This window comes from Accipiter gentilis, chromosome 16 (assembly GCF_929443795.1).
Source record: "Accipiter gentilis chromosome 16, bAccGen1.1, whole genome shotgun sequence".
Classification (NCBI taxonomy): Eukaryota; Metazoa; Chordata; class Aves; order Accipitriformes; family Accipitridae; genus Astur; species Astur gentilis.
Genome location: NC_064895.1, coordinates 1,602,802 through 1,624,837, shown reverse-complemented (window position 1 = coordinate 1,624,837; position 22,036 = coordinate 1,602,802). Strand labels below are relative to the sequence as shown.

Below are 22,036 nucleotides of genomic sequence, written 5' to 3'. Positions count from 1 at the left end.
GAGAAATTAGAAATTAATTCCCCAAAATGTCCAGCTTCCTCCGGCTAAAGCCAGGCTGCCCTCCCTGCTCAGCCTGCTGGGTATTTTCCTCATGCTACTGAGTCATTCCTTTTTGAAACCTGTGCCGTATTAACGCAGCAAGTGAAATGCACCTAAGATAATTTTTCCTGCTTTTTTTCCCCTGGAGAAAGGTTGTTGTGTTAAAAGTTTCTAGTTCCACTTCCCCCCCCCCCCCCTTTTTTTTTGGAATGACTCTTCATGAAGACTATCATGCTCTAACTGGTTTTGGATTAAAAGAAACTTAATAAAGATTTCCCCTGAGCACAAAGCTGCACAAATGGGTTTGCAATTCTGGAGTAAATTAGGCAGGAGCTGGGCAGAGAGATTTGTGTTTGCGAAGCTCCACCAGAGGATGAGGCTGGGAGGGAAAGGTTCATTATAGCAGGGCTGCTTGCTGGCACAGCAAGGCACTGGGGCAGACTTCTTTGCATCCTGCCCCAAAAGATCAAGGCACGGGGTCACCAGTGAGCCCATCGGCATTGTCATAAGCAAAAATCCCAGTCACATCATGGGGTCTGCAAGCGCTTCCCAGCAAAGGAGTCTCCGGCAGCTGGAGAAGGCGATCGGGCTAAAGACCAAACAGAGCGAGACTGCAGGAGGAACTGGAGGAGAATTTCTGCTGCCTGAAAATGTGAAGTGCTTCCGCCAGTAATCGCCGGAATCATCAAATTAGCATAAATTCTATTAACGGTTTCCCAGATGAGACATTTCAAGGCTTCTCCCTCCCCTCCCCGACACAAACAAAAGAGAATATAATTACTTTGCAATAAAGCAGCTCCTGAAAAGGCCCTCAATCCTTTTGCCTTTTCTTCTCCCTTGAAATAAAGCTATATATGAAAGGTGCTTCTGACCTCTCTGCTCTCATCATGCATCAGTCAGGAGGAAAGAAAAACTCTACAAAGCTTTTAGGGAGTGGGGCTGGGACCAAGCAAGTGCTGTAGGACATGTCCCATTGGCTATGTCCACATCATCCCAGCAAGCGAGGGAGTTTCTGGAAAGCTTTTTGGGGGTACTCAGTTCCTGATGCCTTTGGAGCTCCCACCCATCGCATTTCAGAGGTGGATTTGGAAGTACGACGTCTGAACGCATATGGAAGAAATCTAATTGGCGTAACACTGAAACCCAGTACCTAACACAGTAACTCACTACAAGCACCACGGGGGCAATAATCTAAAATAATGTGCCTTTTTATTGGCACAAGATTGCGGATGACAATTTAAGAGAGAAGAGAATTTGCTTATGAGCAAAAACCTCCTTAGCTCTTAAGAATGACACTAAAACAACTTGCCTGCCTATAAATATGATCTGCCAATAGAGACGTCTTAGCTGCGAAGATTTAATTACAGGCAGGAGCTGCAGGAGGCCCCAGGGCTGACATGGAAACAGCTGAACCTCCTCAGAAATGGGGGTGCAAGAAGTGCTGGGGATGGGATGTGCATGCACAAGCGGCTCTCAGCAGAGCCAGGTGTAACCATCAGCTTCCAAATCGTTTTCCAGACTGGGGCAAATTGGGCTTTTGAATGATTTGCTGTGCCACAAGGTCGAATATCAAGGTCAGTGCCTTTCTCTTGCTTTGCCATTCACTCGGAGGATGAGTTGTGTCTCTTCTGGGCCTCTGTTCCCCTATAAAATGTAGCTAATTTTGACTAACTTCCTCAAGGAAGCCTCATTAATGTTTACTTTTCAGAAGACCTTGAGGCTTTTTACAATCTATTATGAATTAATTATTATTAATTAAGTTCAAGCAGACTATATAACCTAAATAAAGCAGTTCTGACACAGCAGCTGGATGTTAGAGAGCAATCTGCTTTACGAACTCCCTTTTCCACTTAGCAATTTTAAGCATTTAGTTCCGCTTTCTAATTGCTAATATCCATTCTTCAATTACCCGCTGTTTTGTTTCAGATTTAAAAGATTAAAACGCATTGTTATTTTATGATTATGTGATTTCACTTCTTGTAATTGTTAGGTTTTGGTTTGTGTTTTATTGGTTTGCATATTAAATGTCTGCGAATGGAAGGCTCATATGCAACTTGAATTGGGGTTTTGCCTTTTGGCACGCAGGATGGATTGCCGGCTGCAGCTCAGATCAACATTTCAAAGACAAAAATCAGTCGACGCATCCTATGTCTCAAGTGACAACACTTAATAAATGGCCTCCCGGTCAAGTATTAAAGCTCTGAACTGGCTACGGGTTGCATCCAGCACCTTTGCGCGGGCCTTACGGTGCTCTGCAGAACCAGCGTGTGGGGGGGCTCAGGCCCACCAGCACCGTGTGCCAATGGCTTTGCTTAAAATCACAACAGGGGCTCGGCCTAATACCATTTTTTTCTCCCGAAAACAGCCCCTTTGGTGCCAATGACCGCGCTTGGGCCCGGGGGCCTAGGCCCTGCCAGCGTCCCCGGCCTTCTCTGTTGCTAAGCAACAAGGGCTGGGGCCAGCGACCAACAGTAAAGATGGCGCCTGGCCGGCTTCAAGATGCGGCCGTTCCCGTTCCCGTCCCCGTTCCCGTCCGCCTTCGAGCCAGGGAGTGGAGCAGAAAGGCCACGCCCTCAGCAGACATGGCGCCCGACTTGGCTTCAGCCTCCCAGTGAGCAGAGCCAATGAGAAGCCGGGGAGGGTGGGGATCACGCTGGGATTGGCTGGCGGCACGGATTCAAACCGAAGTGCGGGGCGGTTAGGTTGGGCGGTTGGAGTCAGAGCTCGCGCCGGACTGGCGGCCCAAGGTGAGTGCGCGGGAAGCGTTGAGGGTGGCTGAGGGGAAACCGGCGGGGTCCCAGCCCCGGTAACCGGTACCGGGCCTTCCACAGGCGGCAGGGTCCCAGTACCGGGCCCTATCCGGGTCGCGGGGTCCCCCTTCACCGGCCGAGGGGAGCCGCCTTCCTGGCGCAGCGCGGGCCGGCGCCCTGGGCGGGCCCGGCGCCGGTTTCCTCAGAGACCTTTTCCCTCGTTGCCTCCCGCTTCGGAGGGCGGCTGTGGGTGCTTTATGGGCTGGCCCTGTTGCTTCGACCTCCTCGGCCTCTGCCGTGGAGTTGGGCGCGGGGCTAACGATCGTGGTGCTGGTCATTAAGGCACGAAACTGTAAAAGTGCTCCGTGCAATGGATTAAGCGGACTACAAGGAACAGAGGAGGGCCTTTTAGCAGAGAGCTCTTCCACACCTCCTAGTCCACGAAATATAGAAAATCCCGGGATACCTATGTGTCTGTAGAGTACTTCAAAGCTTTCCACCGTGGCCTCCTAAGCGTTAAGCTGGTGTGTTGTACTCCCTCCTGGCACCTCTCCCAACTACGTCTTCACCTGCTCCGAGTGCTAATTCATTACTCGAGGCTGTCCTGTGTGCCCCAGCAACCTCTTACATTAGCGAAGTAATTTCTGGGTTGCTGAGCTGGAGACTTTCCTCTTCATTGCTTCTGTTTGTGCCATTGTTGCTACTGTTTGTGGAAAATGCGCTGACTGTCTGAATTTTAACGGCTATTTGCAGTAGGAGCTGTAACTTAAAATGCAGCTAAATTTAAAACTGTATTAAAATTCCCCAGAATGATGCTCCTATTTTTAGCTTACAAAGCTCTGAAAACTTGCGGATTTTTAGTGGCCTATATAGTACCAACTCATTCGTAGATAGGGCATGAGCTGTGTTCTGCAGCCTTCCAGAAGGAGAGTGGTTTGGGATCCCTAATCTTGCCTTGGGTTCTGAGCCTCTGTAGTATGCTGGAGAATGTTTGAAGCAGTAAGATGGGGAGCTATACTGCTTCTCCCTGTGGCTTTGCTATCTGTAAACTGGAGGGGCGAGAATCTTCATTCCCTATGAAATAATTTAGATGCATATATCTCCATAAAACATAACTCTTGATGTATTTTTGTTCGTGCAGCTTCTAAAACTTGCCTTAAAAATCAGTAATTCTGAAGCTGATTCTCTTCTTTGGGCTGGTAACGCGTTGTCTGTTTGGAGGTGGGAAGAAAGGGCTGGGCTGTTTATTTAGCTCTGGCTTCTTGGCAGGGAGATGGAGACTGCGATGCTGAACTTACGGAGTCTGTATGATCAACTTATGCGCCAGGCTGAAGTTTTAAGTGAAGGAAACGAATACCGTAAGTTCTGAAGTGGGGTGTCCTATCTTTGCTGTAAGAATATAAACATGCAAACAAACATTATTAGCTGATATTGAAGAATCCGTTGATGAAGTTATGGATAATAAGACTGCTACAGGCAGTCGGATTTGATGGTTTTTTTCATTGTTGAGAAATACGAAGTCATAGACTGAACTTCCAGGCACCGCCATGTTCTGCTTGTAGCAAGCTGACTTCATCCATGCAGGGTCTCATGTTCTAGCTCTTCTAGTTGATACTGGCATGAAGGACTTGGTCTGAAAAACTGCAAGATCTCATGAACATCTATAGTGTAGGTGGATTTGCCAAAAGGCTGGCTTCTCTGCTCTTCAGTTGAGAGCGGGTTATATTAATAGATATCTTCTGTCAGTGAAAGGAGAGCTGCTGCATCTCCTCTGCTTTCCTGGGTAGCTAAAGATGTTTGTTTTCTCTCCAGAGTTTATTCAGTTAGCAAAGAACTTTGAAGAGCATCGGAGAAAATTGCAGAAAACGGAGCATGAGCTTGGCAGGTGCAAAGATCTTCTCATGAAAACTGAAGCTGAACGTAGTGCTTTGGATGTGAAGCTGAAACATGCTCGCAATCAAGTGGATGTGGAGATCAAACGAAGGCAAAAAGCTGAAACGGACTGTGAAAAGCTGGTGAGTAATTCCTTTATTACCAGTTAGCTCTTTAGAGTGTGGAGACAAGGTGATTAAACTGCATTGATCTATGGATAATAAGGACTGGCACTCATGATAACTTTTTTCCGGGGAGACAGACACACCCCCACCCAACAACAACAACAAATTGGCTTGGGTCCTTGTAGTAGCCTTCTGCTTTGGTCTGGAAAAAGGTGACTGGCTGCTGTTTGGAGCTGAGCTGCCATTACTTGTCAGAGCACGGGCTTTGCAGCCATTAGCTGTCTATTGACACAAGTTCTGAGAGCCTGTCTGGCATCTCAAATGCTTGAGATTGGTTGGTACAGTAATTAAACACAGTTTATCCTGTGGCAGCTTCTGCTATTGTCTACCTTTACAGGAACGCCAAATACAACTGATTCGAGAGCTGCTCATGTGTGATGCATCCGGGAGCATTCAGCTAAGTGAAGAACAGAAGTCCGCCCTTGCCTTTCTTAACAGGCCACAGGTTTCTATAGGGGGTTCAGGCAACAAAAGGTAAGAAAAATAGCATTTTGTCTGAGCAGTGTAAGTGTCAGATAGCAATCCAGCCATGTACCTTTGTGACACATATTGCACTCATATCAACAGAGTTTTACTTTTTATTCCAGATTGAAATACAGCTCTTCTGAGTCAGTAAGATTGTTCTGGAACCATGGCTGAGTGAAAGCCAAACTGATACAAGTTTCTTCTAATTTTTGATTTTTAGGCTGTCTACAATAGATGAATCTGGCTCAATTCTGTCAGACATCAGCTTTGACAAGACTGATGAGTCACTGGTAATGTAACTCAAAGTTCTAAAGTTTTCTTCCACTGTAAAACCTTAGGGGTGTGGGTTAATCTTTAGAGATCGCTTGTGTTTAGATTACTGTAGTATTAAACTGGTAGAGCTGATTTGCATTTCTCTGGTGTGCTATTGGCTAAAACTTAATGAAAGCCCTGGCCAGAGGCTCTATGGTATTTACACTGAGCTAACCAGTGCTGTGTATTTCCCACAGGACTGGGATTCCTCTGTGGTGAAAGCTGTCAGACTGAAAAGGAGAGAGAAGCGGGTATGTTCAATTCTTTCCCTTCAAGCCTTAGCTGACACAATGTCACCATCTGTCATCTCGCAGCCACCTATAATGATGTCTGAGCTACTAATCAGAATCAAACTTCAGATGGATGTGCTGCTACTATAATTCAGATCTGCTGTGTATTTAGATTGAAAGTTAATTCTGATGTCATTGTTTGTCTACTGAAAATGACTGGAGTGGAGTTCTGCTTGTCTTGTCCTGTTATGGCCTAGAGTTTGCAAGAAAGCACTTGAAGATTATTAACAGCAACCAGATTAGGGGAAAATCATGTAGGAAGTTAATATTTTTCTATTCTGTAAAGGAGCTTGTGCTTTTTCTGGTCTGCTGGAGTATGCGGTAAGCACAGGTGGGAAAGGACAGCCTGAAATCATCACTAGCAGAGCTGGGAAGAGTCTGGGACTTGCATAGTTGCCCTTCTGGTTTTTGGTGGTTTTCGTTTTTGGTTTGTTTTTTTTTCCCTCTCCTCCTTTCTGTCTGTCTTTTCTGAATTAGATTATAAAGCTGGCTATGAAAATGATTTGAAAGAGCAGTATATTGAGGCCTCCTGATTCTTCATGGCAACCTTAAAGTTGCCATGAAGAACAGGTACCATGGAAGAGCTTAAAGTGTCTGTGGTGTGTGCAGGCAATCGTTCAGTCCTCCTAGTTATACTGAACTAGTATAACACCAAGTTAACAGCATATCTGCTTCATAGACAAAAATATATGGTATCTTTTCAGCGGTCTTCCAGGCAGTTCATTGAAGGCCCGCCAGGTCCTCAGAAGAAAACTCGATCAATTGGCTCCACAGTGGACCAGGTATGGAGGTTCTAGCTGGGTTTGTGTGCATTTATAGTAGTTGGTCATATTATATACCTGTTTCTAGGGCCAACAAACTAGAAAATCCCATGTCCTGTCAGTATTGCTGTCACTAACCACATCTTTTTTCATTACAGGGAAATGAATCCATAGTAGCAAAGACAACGGTCATGGTCCCCAATGATGGCGGCCCAATTGAAGCTATCTCTACTATCCAGACTGTGCCTTATAGTCTGAGAAGCCGGAGGAAGAGTGGTAGGTGTCATGTCTCCATTTGTTCCAGTCCTGAAGCAACTACTTAGTAGGCTGGAGGCTATCCTGAAATGTTACAGTTACCTCCTTGAGGATCTAGGCAGCTGCCTCTGGTTTATGATGCACTTGGTTTTAAAGCAAAATATGCAGGGTGGAGGGTGACTCCATTCAGTCAACACTCTTCCTTTTCTGTCTTTCAGGTCCTTTGCAGCCTTGGAGCAGCGAGTCAAGCATAGGCAGTAAGCAGCTGGAATCCAAACCGGAGACTGATGGCTCTGGCACCCCGCAGAACAATGGGGGAGTGAGGCTGCATGAATTTGTTTCAAAGACGGTAGGTCTATAGGCAGGAAGAACTTGGAAAAGCATCTCCTTCCATTTTTAAGTGTGTGTGTGTGTGTGTGTGTGTGTGATATCAAGCTATTGATAAGAGGCTAGCAACCATTTTATCTCAAGTCACTATTAACTGTACCAGCTACCTGCATGGATCAGGCAATATGTTATCCTATATGTTTATCCAGTTTAAGTCTTGCTGAGTTACTACACTGCACTAATCTCTTCCCATCTGCATGCTCTGAATCATTAGGTTATCAAGCCAGAATCGTGTGTTCCATGTGGAAAGAGAGTAAAATTTGGAAAAATCTGTCTGAAGTGTAGAGATTGCCGTGTGGTCACTCATCCAGAGTGTCGCGACCGCTGCCCTCTTCCCTGTATCCCCACCTTGACAGGCACTCCTGTGAGAATTGGAGATGTAAGTCTGTAGGGTGAGCTTAGGGCAGCACAGCTGCCAACACGAACGGGCTAATGTTTGGTTGGAGTTAGAATGTGCTTAGGCTCCAACAAGTCTGCCTTCTATAGAAGAGCTCCTGTTGCTCAGAGCTGCATAATAAGATGCAAATGAGCTTGCTAATGTATCATTCAATAACCAGGGTAGTGGGTGGTAGGGATGCAGTGTTCGGAGGGTGTTGAGTTGGGAACATGGCAGCTCTGGGTAGGCAATCCTGCAGCATTGTGCTGATGGATGTAGTGTTGCTCTTCTCTGAGCTGATGAAGAAGAAAATATTTGTTTTTTAAGCCTAGATCTCGCTGTGAATTCCTGAGAGAGTATTTTCCATGTCTTGAAGAGTTGAATATTTTTTTTTTCCCTTCTGCCTCTTAGGGGACCTTGATGGACTTTGTCCCTTCTACTCCTCCAATGATCCCTTCTATCATAGTGCACTGTGTTAATGAGATCGAGCAGCGAGGGCTGCATGAGGTAAAATGAAAATGAGGTGTGAAACAGTGCTAATGAAATGGGTTGTGGTGTTAGGGAAACAAATTGTTAATCTAACCATCTTGTATTTATGGTGTGTATAGTGCTGCTCAGTGGGTGACTCTGTGAGTGAACAACAGTGTCTGTGTAGAGTCCTCAGGTGTGGAGAGAAAGTGGGAGTGGAAGAATGTCAGCTTTATATGTGCAGTTGATATTCTGCCTCTAAGCAATGCTTTCTGTTAACAGACAGGCCTTTACCGGATATCTGGCTGTGACAAGACAGTGAGGGAACTGAAAGAGAAGTTTCTTAGAGCAAAAAATATTCCTTTGCTCAGTAAAGTGGATGATATCCATGCTATCTGTGGCCTTCTTAAGGACTTTCTCCGCAGCCTGAAAGAACCCCTTCTCACTTTCCGGTTAAACAAGACTTTTATGGAAGCTGCAGGTAAGGAGTTGCTAAATAACATCTCCAACTCTTTCCCTAGGCTTGATGGCTGCAGGTTTAGCTTTAGCATGCACTGGCAGACCTCAGTGCTCTGTGGAGGCCTCACACTTGCAGCTGTGTTGATGATGCACAATATGCTGGGAAGATCTCTCTTCTAGTGTACTGTTTTGGAAGAGGAAAGAAAAAAGTTCTAGTGCTTGGGCAGGTTACCAAATTATTACAAATGGCATGTGAAGTTTCTGGCTTCCTTGTTTCTCAGGCTAGCTATTGCTGTGAGGGGAATATTACAGCTGTGCCTCTGGGACCGCTTTCTGAGGTCTAAACACTTTTTTTCCCCAGAAATCTTGGATGAGGACAACAGTGTTGCTGCTATGTACCAAGCAGTTGGTGAACTTCCTCAGGCCAATAGGGACACCCTAGCTTTCCTCATGATCCACCTGCAGAGGTATGTCCAAATAGACTGGTAGTTCTGAAAGGGGGATGTTGCCACTGGTGCTTTCTCTACTTGGCTCTTGTTACTGCTTGTGAGCATAAAGTCTTCATTTTGGAAAAAACCCGCTTATTCAGAGGCTGAAGTGTGTGTGGGACAGGGGAAGTTGTATGAAAAGCAAAAGGGAGAAGCTACATTCTGTTTGTTAGTTAATTTTTTTTAATATAGGGTGGCTCAGAGCCCGGAGACTAAAATGGACATTACCAACTTGGCCAAAGTCTTTGGCCCCACAATAGTTGCCCATGCGGTACCTGATCCTGACCCTATGACGCTTCTGCAAGACACTAAACGGCAACCCAAGGTAGGTCAGCAGAAAGGACTGGCTTGGGTGAATGTATCCCATTTAAAGAATTTGAATGAATTGCTGGAGGGAGCTGAGGTGATGCCTGTCTGGTGTCAATGTGTCAAAGCTGCATGCCGGTTTGTAACATCAGCTGCTCGTGGGTGTCTCTGTAGGTAGTGGAGCGACTTCTGCTGTTGCCTATGGACTACTGGAGTCAGTTGATGATGGTGGAGCAAGAAAACATTGACCCAGCGCACGTAATTGAAAACGTCAATGCCTACTCCACTCCACAGACTCCAGATGTTAAAGGTAACACTTGGGGTGCTGCTCTATTGGCTGTGCAGCTGCTGTATTAAAAATAATGTCCCTTGATCAAAGCTGTTTGCGAGGATGTTGGAGCTAGCCATTCCTGTATGCTTTATGAAGGAAGACGGAAGAAAAGCATGCCAGGAAATACCAGATTTGTCTAGTATTTTTGACAGATGATAGGGAATGTCTAATGTTCCTTGCATGGCAATGAAAACTTCAGCTGTCCTCATGTTGCTCACTTTGCTGCCTTTTTTTTTTTTTGACAGTGAGCATGCTTGGACCTCTCACTACTCCGGAACAGCAGCTCTCCAAGACACCATCGTCGAGCTCCCTGTCCCAGAAGGTCCGGTCTACCTTCAGCAAAACCACCCCCAAGTAAGTGCCATGGGGTGCTATCATGGAGATGGGATGACTGCAGGTTGTTTGGGTGTTCAAGGAGAACTAAAACGACTTTTGGACCCAGTTCTGGGAGCAGCTTGGATTTACTACTCTGTCAACTCTCCCTTAATCAGTACTGTAGTAATAGTGCCAGCTGCATAATGGTTAATGAGTGTTGTCATATGGTAGGGAGAGGAACACTTTGTTTGGGAGGTGGGTAAAATTTGGGTGAATGACCTCTGGGAACCGGAAAGTGTTAGACCTCTATATCCCAAATCCAAACCTGATATTTTTCTACTTCTCTTGAACTAGATTTGGGAGCAAAAGCAAGTCAACAACCCAGCTTGGGCATCAGGGCAACTTTTTTGCCTCTCCTCTGCTGAAGTGAAGTGGACCTGGGAGTTAATGTCGTCCTAGCATTTGCACACTAATATGCACGAGTACAATAAGCGCAAGTCCTTTCCGCAGCCCTTGGCAGTTTATGTAATAAGATCCTTTTTCTTTTATCCTTCAGCTTAACCAAGACTTTTAATGGGATTTTATTGTGCAATGTATTTTTATTATCTAATTATCTAATGCTGTGCTGAATTTAGTATTGATGAAGAAAGTAACTAGCAGGATTTGTTCAAAGCGTTAATAAAAAAAAAATGCTAGAGGAACATATTGACACTTTTCAATAACATCCAGTCTTCTACTCATAGGAAGTGGCACAGTCATACAAGGATCGTAAGTTTCAGGTTTTTGGCTTGCTTTTTTTTAAACTCTGTAGGCTGTTCTTCACACAGCAGTGATAACCCAACTGAATTTTGTCAGAATCCAGTCTTCCAAACAGCACACGACTCACGCTGTGGTCGTGCAGCTTGTAATCCTGAGGATGGCAGTGTTGCATTTGTCTGATGGGCAAAAGCTGCTCTGTTTAATTAACTGCTGGAGGGACTGTGACTTTCTAAAGAAATTTTTCCTGATACTGTGTTTACAAGGGGAAAATTCTGTAGAGGACTACCTGTAGATGCAAACCCAAAGGATTCCTGGGTAGTCTAAATGAATTACTAGTGCTGCTCGTACTGGTGAAAGGGAATAAGGATACTTTAATAGCACCCTTGCTTTTGGGAGTCCCTGCTTTCCCAAATTGGGATATGTGACCTTGCCCAGTGCTGTGTGAAAAGACTTGTGGAACGCATACAGAAGTTTATAAAGTGGCTGTTTTTATTGAGCTCTGGAAAACTGTACTGACCTGTGCAGCTAAGTAAATCATTATGTTCGATGTGACCTATGGTTCTGTTCCCTGGCTAATGCCTTTTACTTGTGTTACAGAGTTTTATCTAGGGCCTGGGTAGGGTTATAGGAGGCTGTGATGCTGTAATGCTGAGGTGCTGTGCTCCGAGTATCTCCTGCCCCAAGGACTGAAGACCCTGGCAGTCCTTGCTGCTGGGGTGTGGGATCATGCGCTGGGCTGTGGCTCATGGGTCCAGAGGAGGAAGGAGAACAACAGTTTTGGTCCCCAATATTGTATCAGGAAGTGAAATAGCCTGGGCTGAACGTGGTGGCCTGGGTTGTCTTTCTTCCCCTTGGTTGTGGGGTCTGGAAGGTGAAGTCTTCTGCCATGTTTGCACCGTAGCTCTGGCCCACTGCAGGAGATGGGGCTGCTGTTCCCCTTCCCCAGTGGGGCTAGGGCCCCAGGGCAGGTGGGTGTTTCTGGCCTCTAGTGTTTTCATGCACGCCAAATGCACATGACGGGGGCACTAAGGCATGTTGCCCTCCCTCAAATCCTGTGTCTTGGACACATTTGGCTTGGTCCTTTTCTAGAGCCTCCTCTCCCGAACTGAGTCCTTGCCTGTTCCACACTGGAGCAGAAACCTGGCAGGGGGATTTGCAGTGGGACCTGCTGGGGGACATCTCCCCTGGTCCCTATGGCCCTACTCTGTGGGGACAGATGGGGCTTGGGGACACCCTAGTAAGCCACCCCCACTTGCTTACTGCTAGGTACAGAGATGGCCCTGCCGGTGCTTGGAAATGTGGCTGCAATGCTTGCATGGGGGTGGTGTGTTTGCCCACCTGTGCCTGCAGGGAACGGCACAAGTTCTGCAGTGGGATGTGCATGTAGATAGGACATTGCAGAGAAAGAGCTGTCCTTAACGTGAAAGGATAGCGAAAACTGTGAAGAAAGGGTGTAGCTTTGGCAGTCCATGCTCTGGTTGTTTTAGGCTGCAAGGAGGCACCAGCTGTTGCACAGGAGAAATCATATGGAAAAGAATTTGAAATATTTGTTGATCAAAGAACATTAAAAGCCTCACTTTGGCCTCAGAAACAATGATGAATATGTTGTTCCTAGTGATTCCTCGTAAGTGGGTACCAGCGCAAGAAAGGAAACCCTCTTTTATGTTCAGGCAGGGGCAAGCATGCACATGCTTCAAAAGATTAATGCAGATACAAGCATAACTGTATGCTCCTTAATCAGCAGCTAGCTCTTCCTACATTTGCATTTAATGCAATTGGATAGGCCAGGGACCATCTCTCTTTCCTGTGTGCAAGTGCTTCACCCTCATCAAGACCCCTCAGCAGTTAGTGACCTTGTGGAGGAAGCCACCTTCTTATTTGTTGCAAATGATAGAATTCTGATAATTGAAGGGAGTTAACTTCTCACATTGCCCTAATTGGCGCTTAGTTCTGATCTACAGCAACTGCGAGGGAGTGACACAGGTCTACATTGGCAAAGGATTGTGCTCAGACCCCATAAGCCAAATTCTTCACTTTTTTTTTTTCCATTCCCTCCTGTCAGAGAAGCAGGACTGAGGGCAGTGTGTGTAAATTCTGGACAGTCAGTTATGGGTAGGCCTGTATTTAATGGACAAGCAATGGGATGGTCCGAGAAGCTGATAGAACCCTTATATCTACATGAGGTGACGGGCCCGCTGTTGGAGAGACAAATAGACACTAGTCCTTGCAAGAAGGATACCCGGCTTTCTCCAGACAGACTCTCATAATTGGTCTAGATCGGTTCTAGCAAATTCTGCAGGTAAGTGATGGTTGGTCTCTTAAATGAAGCAGTGGATAGCATCAGCATCATCACTGTGGTGGTGCCAGCCATCTTTGTCAGCCCCTGTGTGCACTCCTTCCTCTCTTCTGTCAGCGTGGGAATTTTTGTAATCATCCATAAACTTTTCTTTTTGCTTCATCAAGTGATCTCTTGTAGAGTAAGAACTTTCCCCAGTAGCGATTAAGGGCTTGATGGCCTTTGAGGCTCAGAGTGTCCTTTCTCTCCTGCAGCTCCTTGTAGATCTCTTGTGCTATAGAACTCTGCTAATTGCAGTTTTGCAAATGTGAGGTCAAAGTCTGGATGTTTCTGAAGAATTTGCTTGAGGTCCTTGATGGCTGCCTCCAATATATTATTCTTGTTTTCCTTCTTTGCATTAAGCTACTACATCTTTTAGCACTTGGCCAAGGCTTGGTAGAGAAGGTGGTAACTGGGATCCTGCTGCTGGGCTTGCTGTAATGTCTCAATTGCTCACTCTGTAAACTGTCACAGCCAGAACAAAGCTGAAACTTTGAGGATATCAGGGTCAGAGCTTTTCTCTGCACTTTCTTCTTGACCTTTCTATATCCACTTGAACAAGTAGCTTGGCTAAATGTATTTTGGCTTTGTAGTTATTTGGCTGCTCAAGGACAGTTCTTCCCAATTGGTTTATGGCTTTCCTTGCAATATCAGGATACCAGAAGTAACTCCAGGAAGAGTAAAGGGCCATTCCAAGCCTAGCATGGAAATATCTGTTCCCTGGTTTGAGCGTCAACGCCACCTCAAAGCACACTCTTGCCTGTTCCCCATTGTGGGCTCTGACAGCCAAGAGGGACCAGCCTTTCTGGGCCTGGATGTATGGGATCAGCCGTGCATCCTAAGGAGGTGGGCAGAGCTGCTGTATTTGTTCCAGGTAGCTTTCAGCCTCCTGATAAGATGCCTGAAGGTGGTGAATCCAAGCATAATTCCCACAGACAGTCACAACCAGCAGCAGAAGCCTGCTCCTCGTCTTTTGTGCTCTTCAGCATCTTTAAGACTTTGCAGAGCTTCTCTATTCTGCACTTTCAGCTGGTACAGATATGCCTGCGGCCTCAAGAGTGCTGCCTGGTTTTGGTGGGGTATGCACTTGATTTCAATAGCCAGCTTCCGCTGTACATGTGTAGGTTCAACATGGCCTGTTACACCCAAATGCCAGGTGACATGGCATTGGAGGGCATCCAACTTCTCCTTCAGCTGTTTGTTGCCACAAAGAGGAAAATGTGGGTTATGAAAAGGCAGCATCTGTGGGGTAGTGTCCTGTGGTACCCACACAGAGCAGAAAGGAGCTCCTAGCTGTACATGAAACAAAAAGGAGGATGGGGCTCTGCTCGCTTGCTCAACAAGTCCCTTGCACTTAAGCTACTAAAGAACCTGTAAATCTTTGTTCTAATCAGCCCATTTTGGGGAACCATCTGGGAGGCTTCACTCCTGGCTTGCTGTTCTCCAAAGCGAGTCACCAGCACCTGGAGCCAGGGCTGGTCTTTCTTCTTACCTCAGACACAGGCCCTGGCTGGACTGCAAGAAATGAAAAGGATAGAGCCAGCCAAAATCCCACCATGAAAACTTCTTTGCCTCTCATGGGGAGGAAAGAGGGGCTGTGCCTTCATCTGAAGGATGCAGCAAGAGATGGCTCAATGAGAGAGAGTCCGACAAAGAGCCATGAAGATGTTGGACTGGAGCATCTCTTATTTGGAGAAAGGCTTGAGAGCTGGGATTCTTGAGCCTACACAAGAGAAGGCTCAGAGGGATCTTAGAAACGTACATAAACACCCAAAGGGAGGATGTAAAGAAGGCAGAGCCAGGCTTTTTTCAGTGGTGCGCAGTGCCAGGATGAGAAGCAACGGGCACAAACAAACTCATGAGGCTCCAACTGGACATCAGGAAACTTTTCTTTTAACTATGAGGATGAGGGAGTACTGGCACAGGTTGCTTGGAGAGGTTTTAGAGTCTCCATCCTTGGAGACACTCAAAAACTGTCTGGATGTGGTCATGGGCAACCTGTTCTAGGTGGCCCTGCTTGAGCAGGGGGTTGGACAAGGTGACCTCCAGTGGTCCCTTCCAACCTTAACCATTGTGTGGTTCTGAACAAGGATGTGGGCCTGAGCCTTCTCAACCCAAAGCCACTGTTTCTGGGAGCCACTACAAGAACAGATGTTGTGCACTTACCTCATTTTTGCTGTGGGTACAGTGTCACTGAGCGATGGCTTGGGCCGTATGTCTTCCATGCTGCAGCAGATACACTGGGCAGTACAGAGTCTGTAACTTATTGATTGATCCTTAAACAGAGAAAGTCCTTCCTTCTGGGCAGGGCCTGATTAAACAATTTGTCTCAGAGGAAACAAAACTGAAAGAGAAAAGCTTAAACCAGGAAAGAAAGTATCTTGATCTCCCTGTCTTGAAGCTACTACCTTCTCTTCACGAAGTGGGGCTGGGGTCTGGATAAACAAGAAAGGAAACCCAGCGGTCAGAGCAGCAGGATCTGAACTCACCCCTGAGGCCCTTCTCCCCACTGAAAAGGACTTTGCTGGCATTAAAGCTTTTGGAATGTAACAGTGCTAAGTTGATAGAAGAGAAGGATACCAGGCTACAAAATGTAAATACGGCATCGCCACTATCATTAAAAGGCCAAAAGCTCCTTATGATTCTCTAAAACCTTGGCATTGGAGCTTGTTGGGCTGGTTTTGTCTGGATCTGTCCTGACCTGCCTGAAACTTTGCTGTAGTTTGTTTGGCTTGTTTTCCTGTAACAGCACCTGCCTAGCAACAAGGTGGCTGTTACCTAATTGATTTTTAGCAATTGAATTTGCATAGTTTTGTGTAACTGTGAGGTACAATGGCTGTGCCTGTGATAAATCTGATGTACTTCCTTAAGGAGCAGGTAGTGCAGACAGAGGGTCAGTGTGCAGTCATTGAGCACGTGATGGCCCCAGGGTTATTAGCAACTCATCAGTGATCCATTACTGATTATTGAAGAACACGGTTTTGGTAGGTGACGGAAAAAATATAGGTAAAACACAGTATATGTAGTATATCTGGATGTAACATGGAATTGCAGCTCTGTGAAGAAAGATTCAAGTGTAGAGAGTAATAGAAAATACACTAAACAATAGCCTCAAGTAGACCCTAAACTGAGGATGAAGAAACCATCAACCTTATAATCATATTCCTCCCAGCAAAGAAGAAAAATCCATCAATATCTCTTCCCCCCCTCAGGATGCTGATGAGTCACTGCAGCAATGCAAAGGAAGTAGGGAGAATTTATCATTAGAGGAATGGGGTAGATACTTTTGTCTATCGTGTTTATTTTTTTCTATTACTGACAACCTTTAATAGAAATTGAGTAATGTGGATATTAGTAGTTAGCACTGCTGTAACTGGATGAATGCTATATCTTGGTTAGACTGAGGCATTAATTAGACTACCACTAAGTTCTAATTCTTGAACCCTCATGTAAGCATCTTCTTTCTGTGCACTTTGGCTTGCACAAGCTGCTTCTCTGTTGCCTGTCATGGCCAGGATGGGGCTGTGCGAGTTGGGTGATGGACAGATATTTTGACTCCCTGGGGCTGAGCTGGGCTGTGGGCAGTGCTGGCGGAACGGAGAAGAAATTCAGAGCTCAAGTCCCTCAGGCCTTGGCAGTGGTTCTTGGCTCTTTCTCCTGCTAATATTAGGACTGGTTTTGAGGAAGATTACGGTTCTGTGAAATAGCTATTAATATCATACAAAGCTTGGATGGAAGTCAAAAATAACAGCAAATGAGAAAACTACTAACCACACAGCCAAACAGGAAGTACAGGCAAGGCTCGGTGTTGTGAAAGATAAACGGTGGGAAGGAAAAGCAAAAGAGCTGCAGTAAGATGCAGAGAAGAAAAATACAAATAGCTTTGGAGATAGCTTGAAAACAGTCCTTGGCTCCAAAACAGTTATGTTACATCAAATAATGCTGATCGAATTCTCTGAGTTGACTGAAAGGAAATCCTGGTTTATTGGCCCAGACGTTTCCCGAGTTTGGAAAAACACTTGTCTGTCGTAAAGTTCCTCTGCTGCCTATTCAGGAACAGAGAGGGCTTGAACCAGCTTGGTACTCTAAACCCCTCCATGCCTTGGAAATGAACCTGTTTTTCTTCCTCTCAAGTCTATTCCTTTACCTTGCCCCAGACTGTAAGTCTGAGCCCTGGTTTTTATCTTTGTGATACCTATTGTACTTGCAATATTCGACGAGTAGAGATGTGGCATGGTCTGTAGGAATAAATAATCTGTATAAGACCAAATGAACTGATTAGGAAATGCAGACAGGCCAGCAGACTCAGAGTCCTTTTATAAATCAGGAAAAGGAAGAACAAAAATCCAGACTCTTGGCCTGATTGTTCTTGGACACAGTGAAGGGGTTCTGAACCCCAAAGTGGCCTGCAACATGAAGTGGGAAAGACAGAGCCTGGAAATGCTGCTCTTCTGAAAACCATGCCTGTGGCGTTAGGAGATTTGAAGGAGCTTCTGCTGAGTAGCAAAGGCCTGAACTAAAAATACATTGAGGTGTCTCAGCAGCGTTTCCCTAACAAGGTTTGAGTACTGGCTGAATATTTAAAATCTTTCTCTTGTTAACTGCATCTAATGCCCTTGTTGGCATTGAAATATAGGTGAGGCTTCTATGAGTAAGAAGACAGGTAACAAAAAGGTAGTTACAGTTTCTATTGTGCCTTTTCAGATTGTATTGACTCTACTACTCCAGGCTGTGCTACTTGCAGTTCTGCATGTGGGTGTACACACTCCTCCAGGGAGAGAAAGTGGCAAAAACAGAGTTTTGCCAGTATATCAATACTTGCAGAGAGACATTTGATTCATAGCTTTGGTCACTGTACAAATCCCTGGCCAAATGCTATGCTGATAAAAGCCTGACGTCTCCACCTGCTCGGAAGCTGGAGGATATGCAGAGGATTACAGTATCTTTTATTAGACCAAAATAGGTAATGTTTTTCCTAGACAAGGACTTATATACTTCAAAGATACCTATTTTCTCCAACCGTATATTATAAGGTAATCGCTTCTCACCACAGACTTCGCTTTAGTAATTGGTACCAGCAGATGGCAGAGGATTTCCACCACCGAGCTGGAAGACACAAGGTGGGGGCGTCTGCATTCTCTCTCCAGCCTGTGAATAAGCAGCTATGCTTTTGCACCACTTTCAGATTTCTGCCTCGCAGCTGTACTATTTTTTAACAATATTGCAATTTCCCCCCTTCCCTCCCCGCCCTTATTTGGATGAAAAGACCTGTATTTGGAAATGTGGCCGTTTCCCTTGGGTGTAAACAGGGAGATAAAACAGAGCAGGGCTTAAGCAAGCAGGAGCTGCCTGTGGAGAGCATTCATCCTTCTTTACAATTGAGCTATGGAGGGCCCAAGAAAATGACCGGACAGCAAGTTTAAAATGAAAAAGGAAATATTTTTTCCATATAATATATAGTGAAACTGAGAGCAACATAGTATAAAAACAGCCTCTGCCTCACCAAAATATTTGACCTCCTTGTTTTCAGTTGCTTTGAATGTACTGGGTGCGCCTTGATTCTTACACTCACCCAGATTACCTGATACTGGAAACTAGATCTATTGAATTCCTCCAGATAAAGGTGGCTTAGGCTGTACTGATACATGAGCATGAGATGACATGTAACCACTGGAGACTGGATTTGCTGCCATGGGATGATGCAGGGAGCTCTATCTGGAGATGGCAGTGAATAGCTTCACTCCAGACCCTCCTGGTTCCCCCCAAACTGGACAGCGGATGCTTAAGAAACTGTGTCTTCTACAACCTGCAGCGAGAGCTGGGCGGCTTCTCAAACACACATAGAAAGCAGAAAAAGGGAGCTGTTAAACATTTCAAAATCTTAGGCTGAAATACCTTCCTGAAGAGCGCCTCTCCCCTGAATTAATCTATCTCCAAAAATACGAGGATTCAACTGTCTGTTTACAGCTTGGTGAGCCAATGAGGTCACTGCAAAAGCTTGATCAACAAGAGAAAAATAATTCTAGGGAAAAGAAAATAGATGATAGTGAGGGGTTCAGTTAACTGACCTCAAAAACACAGCCCTCAATGTCTGCTGTCTACGTGACTGCCTCACCATCTTGCACGTTCAAAGGGTATGTCTGCAAAGTGCTGGAAGATACTCTGATACCAACGAACTCCCCTGGTTCCTCAGGGAGGGCTTCTTATCTCCAAGAGCAAAGCCTTCCCTTCTATCACCACTTAGAGAGACACTCAACTGTCTTCCAACTGCTCTGATGCGGTGATAAGCCCAGAGCATTTGCTACTCAGCAAGGCTGGGAAACTCCAGAGCACCAGGGTCTGATCTAAGGCAGGCAGCGGAGAGCAGCAAAAACCCTGCCGTAAGCATGTAGAACAGTTGGGATCCAGAGAGCTATTAACGACTCTCCGTTTTGACCCAGCTCATTCCCTGCAAGGGGCTGTAGTCTTCATGCTGTCTCCCAAGACCAGGTAGTGTTGAGCTACCTTGCAAGTGCCGGCAGTAAAAGCCGAAAGTGGTTCTTACTGATGCACCCCTTGCGCTGCCTGCGTCACCTGTCGCTTAATTCAGATGGCTTTTAACACCAGTGAGGAGGTGAGCTTTGTGAAGCAGAGGTTTTCTAGAGTTGGGAATGGTCAGGACCTAGTCATATCGTTCAAGGGGACTGAGGATGGTTCAGCTGGGAGTGTAATAGGGGCAAGGAGAGGGTGCCTGGTTTGTTCTTTAGAAATGATTGATGAGAAGGTGGGAGAAGGATGTGTGGGGAAGACAGCTGGCTGCAATAGCTCAGAAATAAGACCAAATCCTACATTCCTCAGAACCCAATGCACTGCAGAAGTCTCAGTTCCTATCTGTCCTAACTCTTCGCACAGCAATGACCGCCTGGGGCAGGGGACACAACGTTCCAGCCTTCATTACAAATCAACTATTTGTCTAATTCTGTATTTCTCTCACTGGATTTGGGATCTCTTGTGTGGCTACATGGGAGTCTCTCCTCATTTTCTGGATTTGGAGTGTGTTGTGGGTCAGTAGAGGGAGGGGGACAGCAGAGCTGCCCAGGTGAGCAGTGACTTGCGTCTGAGATGACAAGGACTGGAGCCTTCCATGTTGAGAGCATTCATGGCTGCCGAAGGAGGCAGCAAATGGCCCTAACTCTAGCAAAAAGGCTGGGACTGAATCCCAGTTCCAGACCACAGGAAAGGGTACAAGAGGATCCATGGGATTTGCAGGGTTGTTAACTAACAAAAGCCAGAACGCGAGAGAAAATCAGATCCTCTGATTCCAGCAGCTAACTGCTGGTCCAAAGGCATGTGATGCTAGTATCGTGGCGTAAAAGTAATGAGAAATTGTGGTGTTAAGATTTTGATAAGATTGCAGCAGTAATATGCTGCAATAGTTCTGAGCCAAACTCAGAGAGCAATGGGAAGAAAAGAGAAGCTGAAGTGATGACAACCCAACATACTGTGTAGAAAGAAAGAGTAATAGCCAGTGGATGATTTAAACAATGTGTTAATTAAAATAATATCGATATTGAAGGACGAATCTGTTTCCTGCACAACTTAGAAACAACCAGACCATGTACGCTTGGACAAGTTAACAGCAGCTCTGGGTAAGAGTAGGTGAGAGGATCCTCCCCAGTGAAATGTTTAGGTGCATTGCATAGGTTTAAAGAATGTAAAAGTTCTGAAATGTAGCTGAGCTTATAGAAAGTCCCAGGGAAACCCAAGAAAAAGGCTGTCAGGCATCTGTGACCACTCAGGTCAGGACAACCTATTATTCTGGGTGTATCTGAGATGAACGGTAGCTGATTCTACAATTCCTTGGCTTCTTCCTTGGGTAGGAGATTATTTCACTGGTAAGTAACGGAGAAATTTCTGTATGTGGAGACGAGAGATCAAGGAAACAGTAGATCTAAGTCTTTCTCAAGAGAAGCTAATAGTGGGCAATGCCAAGACAGTTGAAATATGTCAGTCTAATTCCAAAGGGTGATTGATCAGATAAGCATCATAACTGACATGAGCAGTAAAAAACCCCCGAAATCTCAATACAGTAAGGAAAAAACAAGCTAGAAATGCACTTACATTCATTATATACTTTCAGGTCATCTGGGCAAGATTAAATTCACTCAACAGGTGGGAGAAAGCTGAGAATGCAGCCTCCGCTAACCTGGGAAGGATAGAAAATGGTCAAGAAAAATGCCAAAGGTGTCTCTTAAAAAGGAGACTGAAGATCCGGAGAGAATTATGTGGTGCTGGGATCTGGGGAAACAGTGGAACAACCAGTTAAACACATTGTTTGTCAGCACCTAAAGAAGAACACCAAAGAAAATGAGAAACAGGCAATACTAATTTGGCAAGATCCAACCATCGCAAGCTAAGATAATTTACTTCTACAATGATGTTATGAGTGCTGCACTCCAAGAAGAGGCAGTAAATACAGTTTTATGGCTTTTGACACTGTTCCACATGGTACATGAGCAATCTAAAGAACCCGTTCAGATAATATCACTCCAGAGTGGATCCAAGACTGAGTAATGAGCCCTATGCAGAGGAGAATTTTCAGTGGTTTCCTTGCAAAGTGGAAGGATAGAAGCACAGCAAGTTTTTAAGAGCAGGTTAAAGAAATGGGTCAGGAATGATGTAATTGGCTCTTGATTGGGCAAGAGGATATTTCTTTCTTACCTCTATTGATGGAGGCTTCTGTAGATATTTTGGAAAAGAACGTCATTTTAATTGCCATGGAATGAAAAAAAAACTTTTTTTTTTTTTTTGTGAGCAGGAAACTAAAATACACCTTGAAACAAGAAGCTGTCAGCAGCTTTAATTAACTAAAGATAACAAACATATAGTGCAAAGTGACTACAG

General features: G+C 45.4%; 1 protein-coding gene across 1 annotated transcript; it reads left to right on the top strand.

Annotated features, from left to right (window-relative positions):
* The first annotated feature begins 2,742 nt into the window (after positions 1 to 2,742).
* On the top strand, positions 2,743 to 11,370 carry RACGAP1 (Rac GTPase activating protein 1). Its single transcript, XM_049819253.1, has 17 exons — positions 2,743 to 2,786; positions 4,059 to 4,147; positions 4,602 to 4,804; positions 5,184 to 5,320; positions 5,532 to 5,601; positions 5,821 to 5,874; positions 6,618 to 6,695; positions 6,833 to 6,950; positions 7,148 to 7,278; positions 7,531 to 7,695; positions 8,104 to 8,199; positions 8,443 to 8,641; positions 8,981 to 9,086; positions 9,300 to 9,436; positions 9,592 to 9,723; positions 9,990 to 10,098; positions 10,414 to 11,370. Exons 2-17 carry the CDS (start codon positions 4,063 to 4,065, stop codon positions 10,487 to 10,489), a joined length of 1,896 nt encoding a protein of 631 aa, XP_049675210.1. The 5' UTR covers positions 2,743 to 2,786; positions 4,059 to 4,062; the 3' UTR covers positions 10,490 to 11,370.
* The last annotated feature ends 10,666 nt before the right edge of the window (positions 11,371 to 22,036 follow it).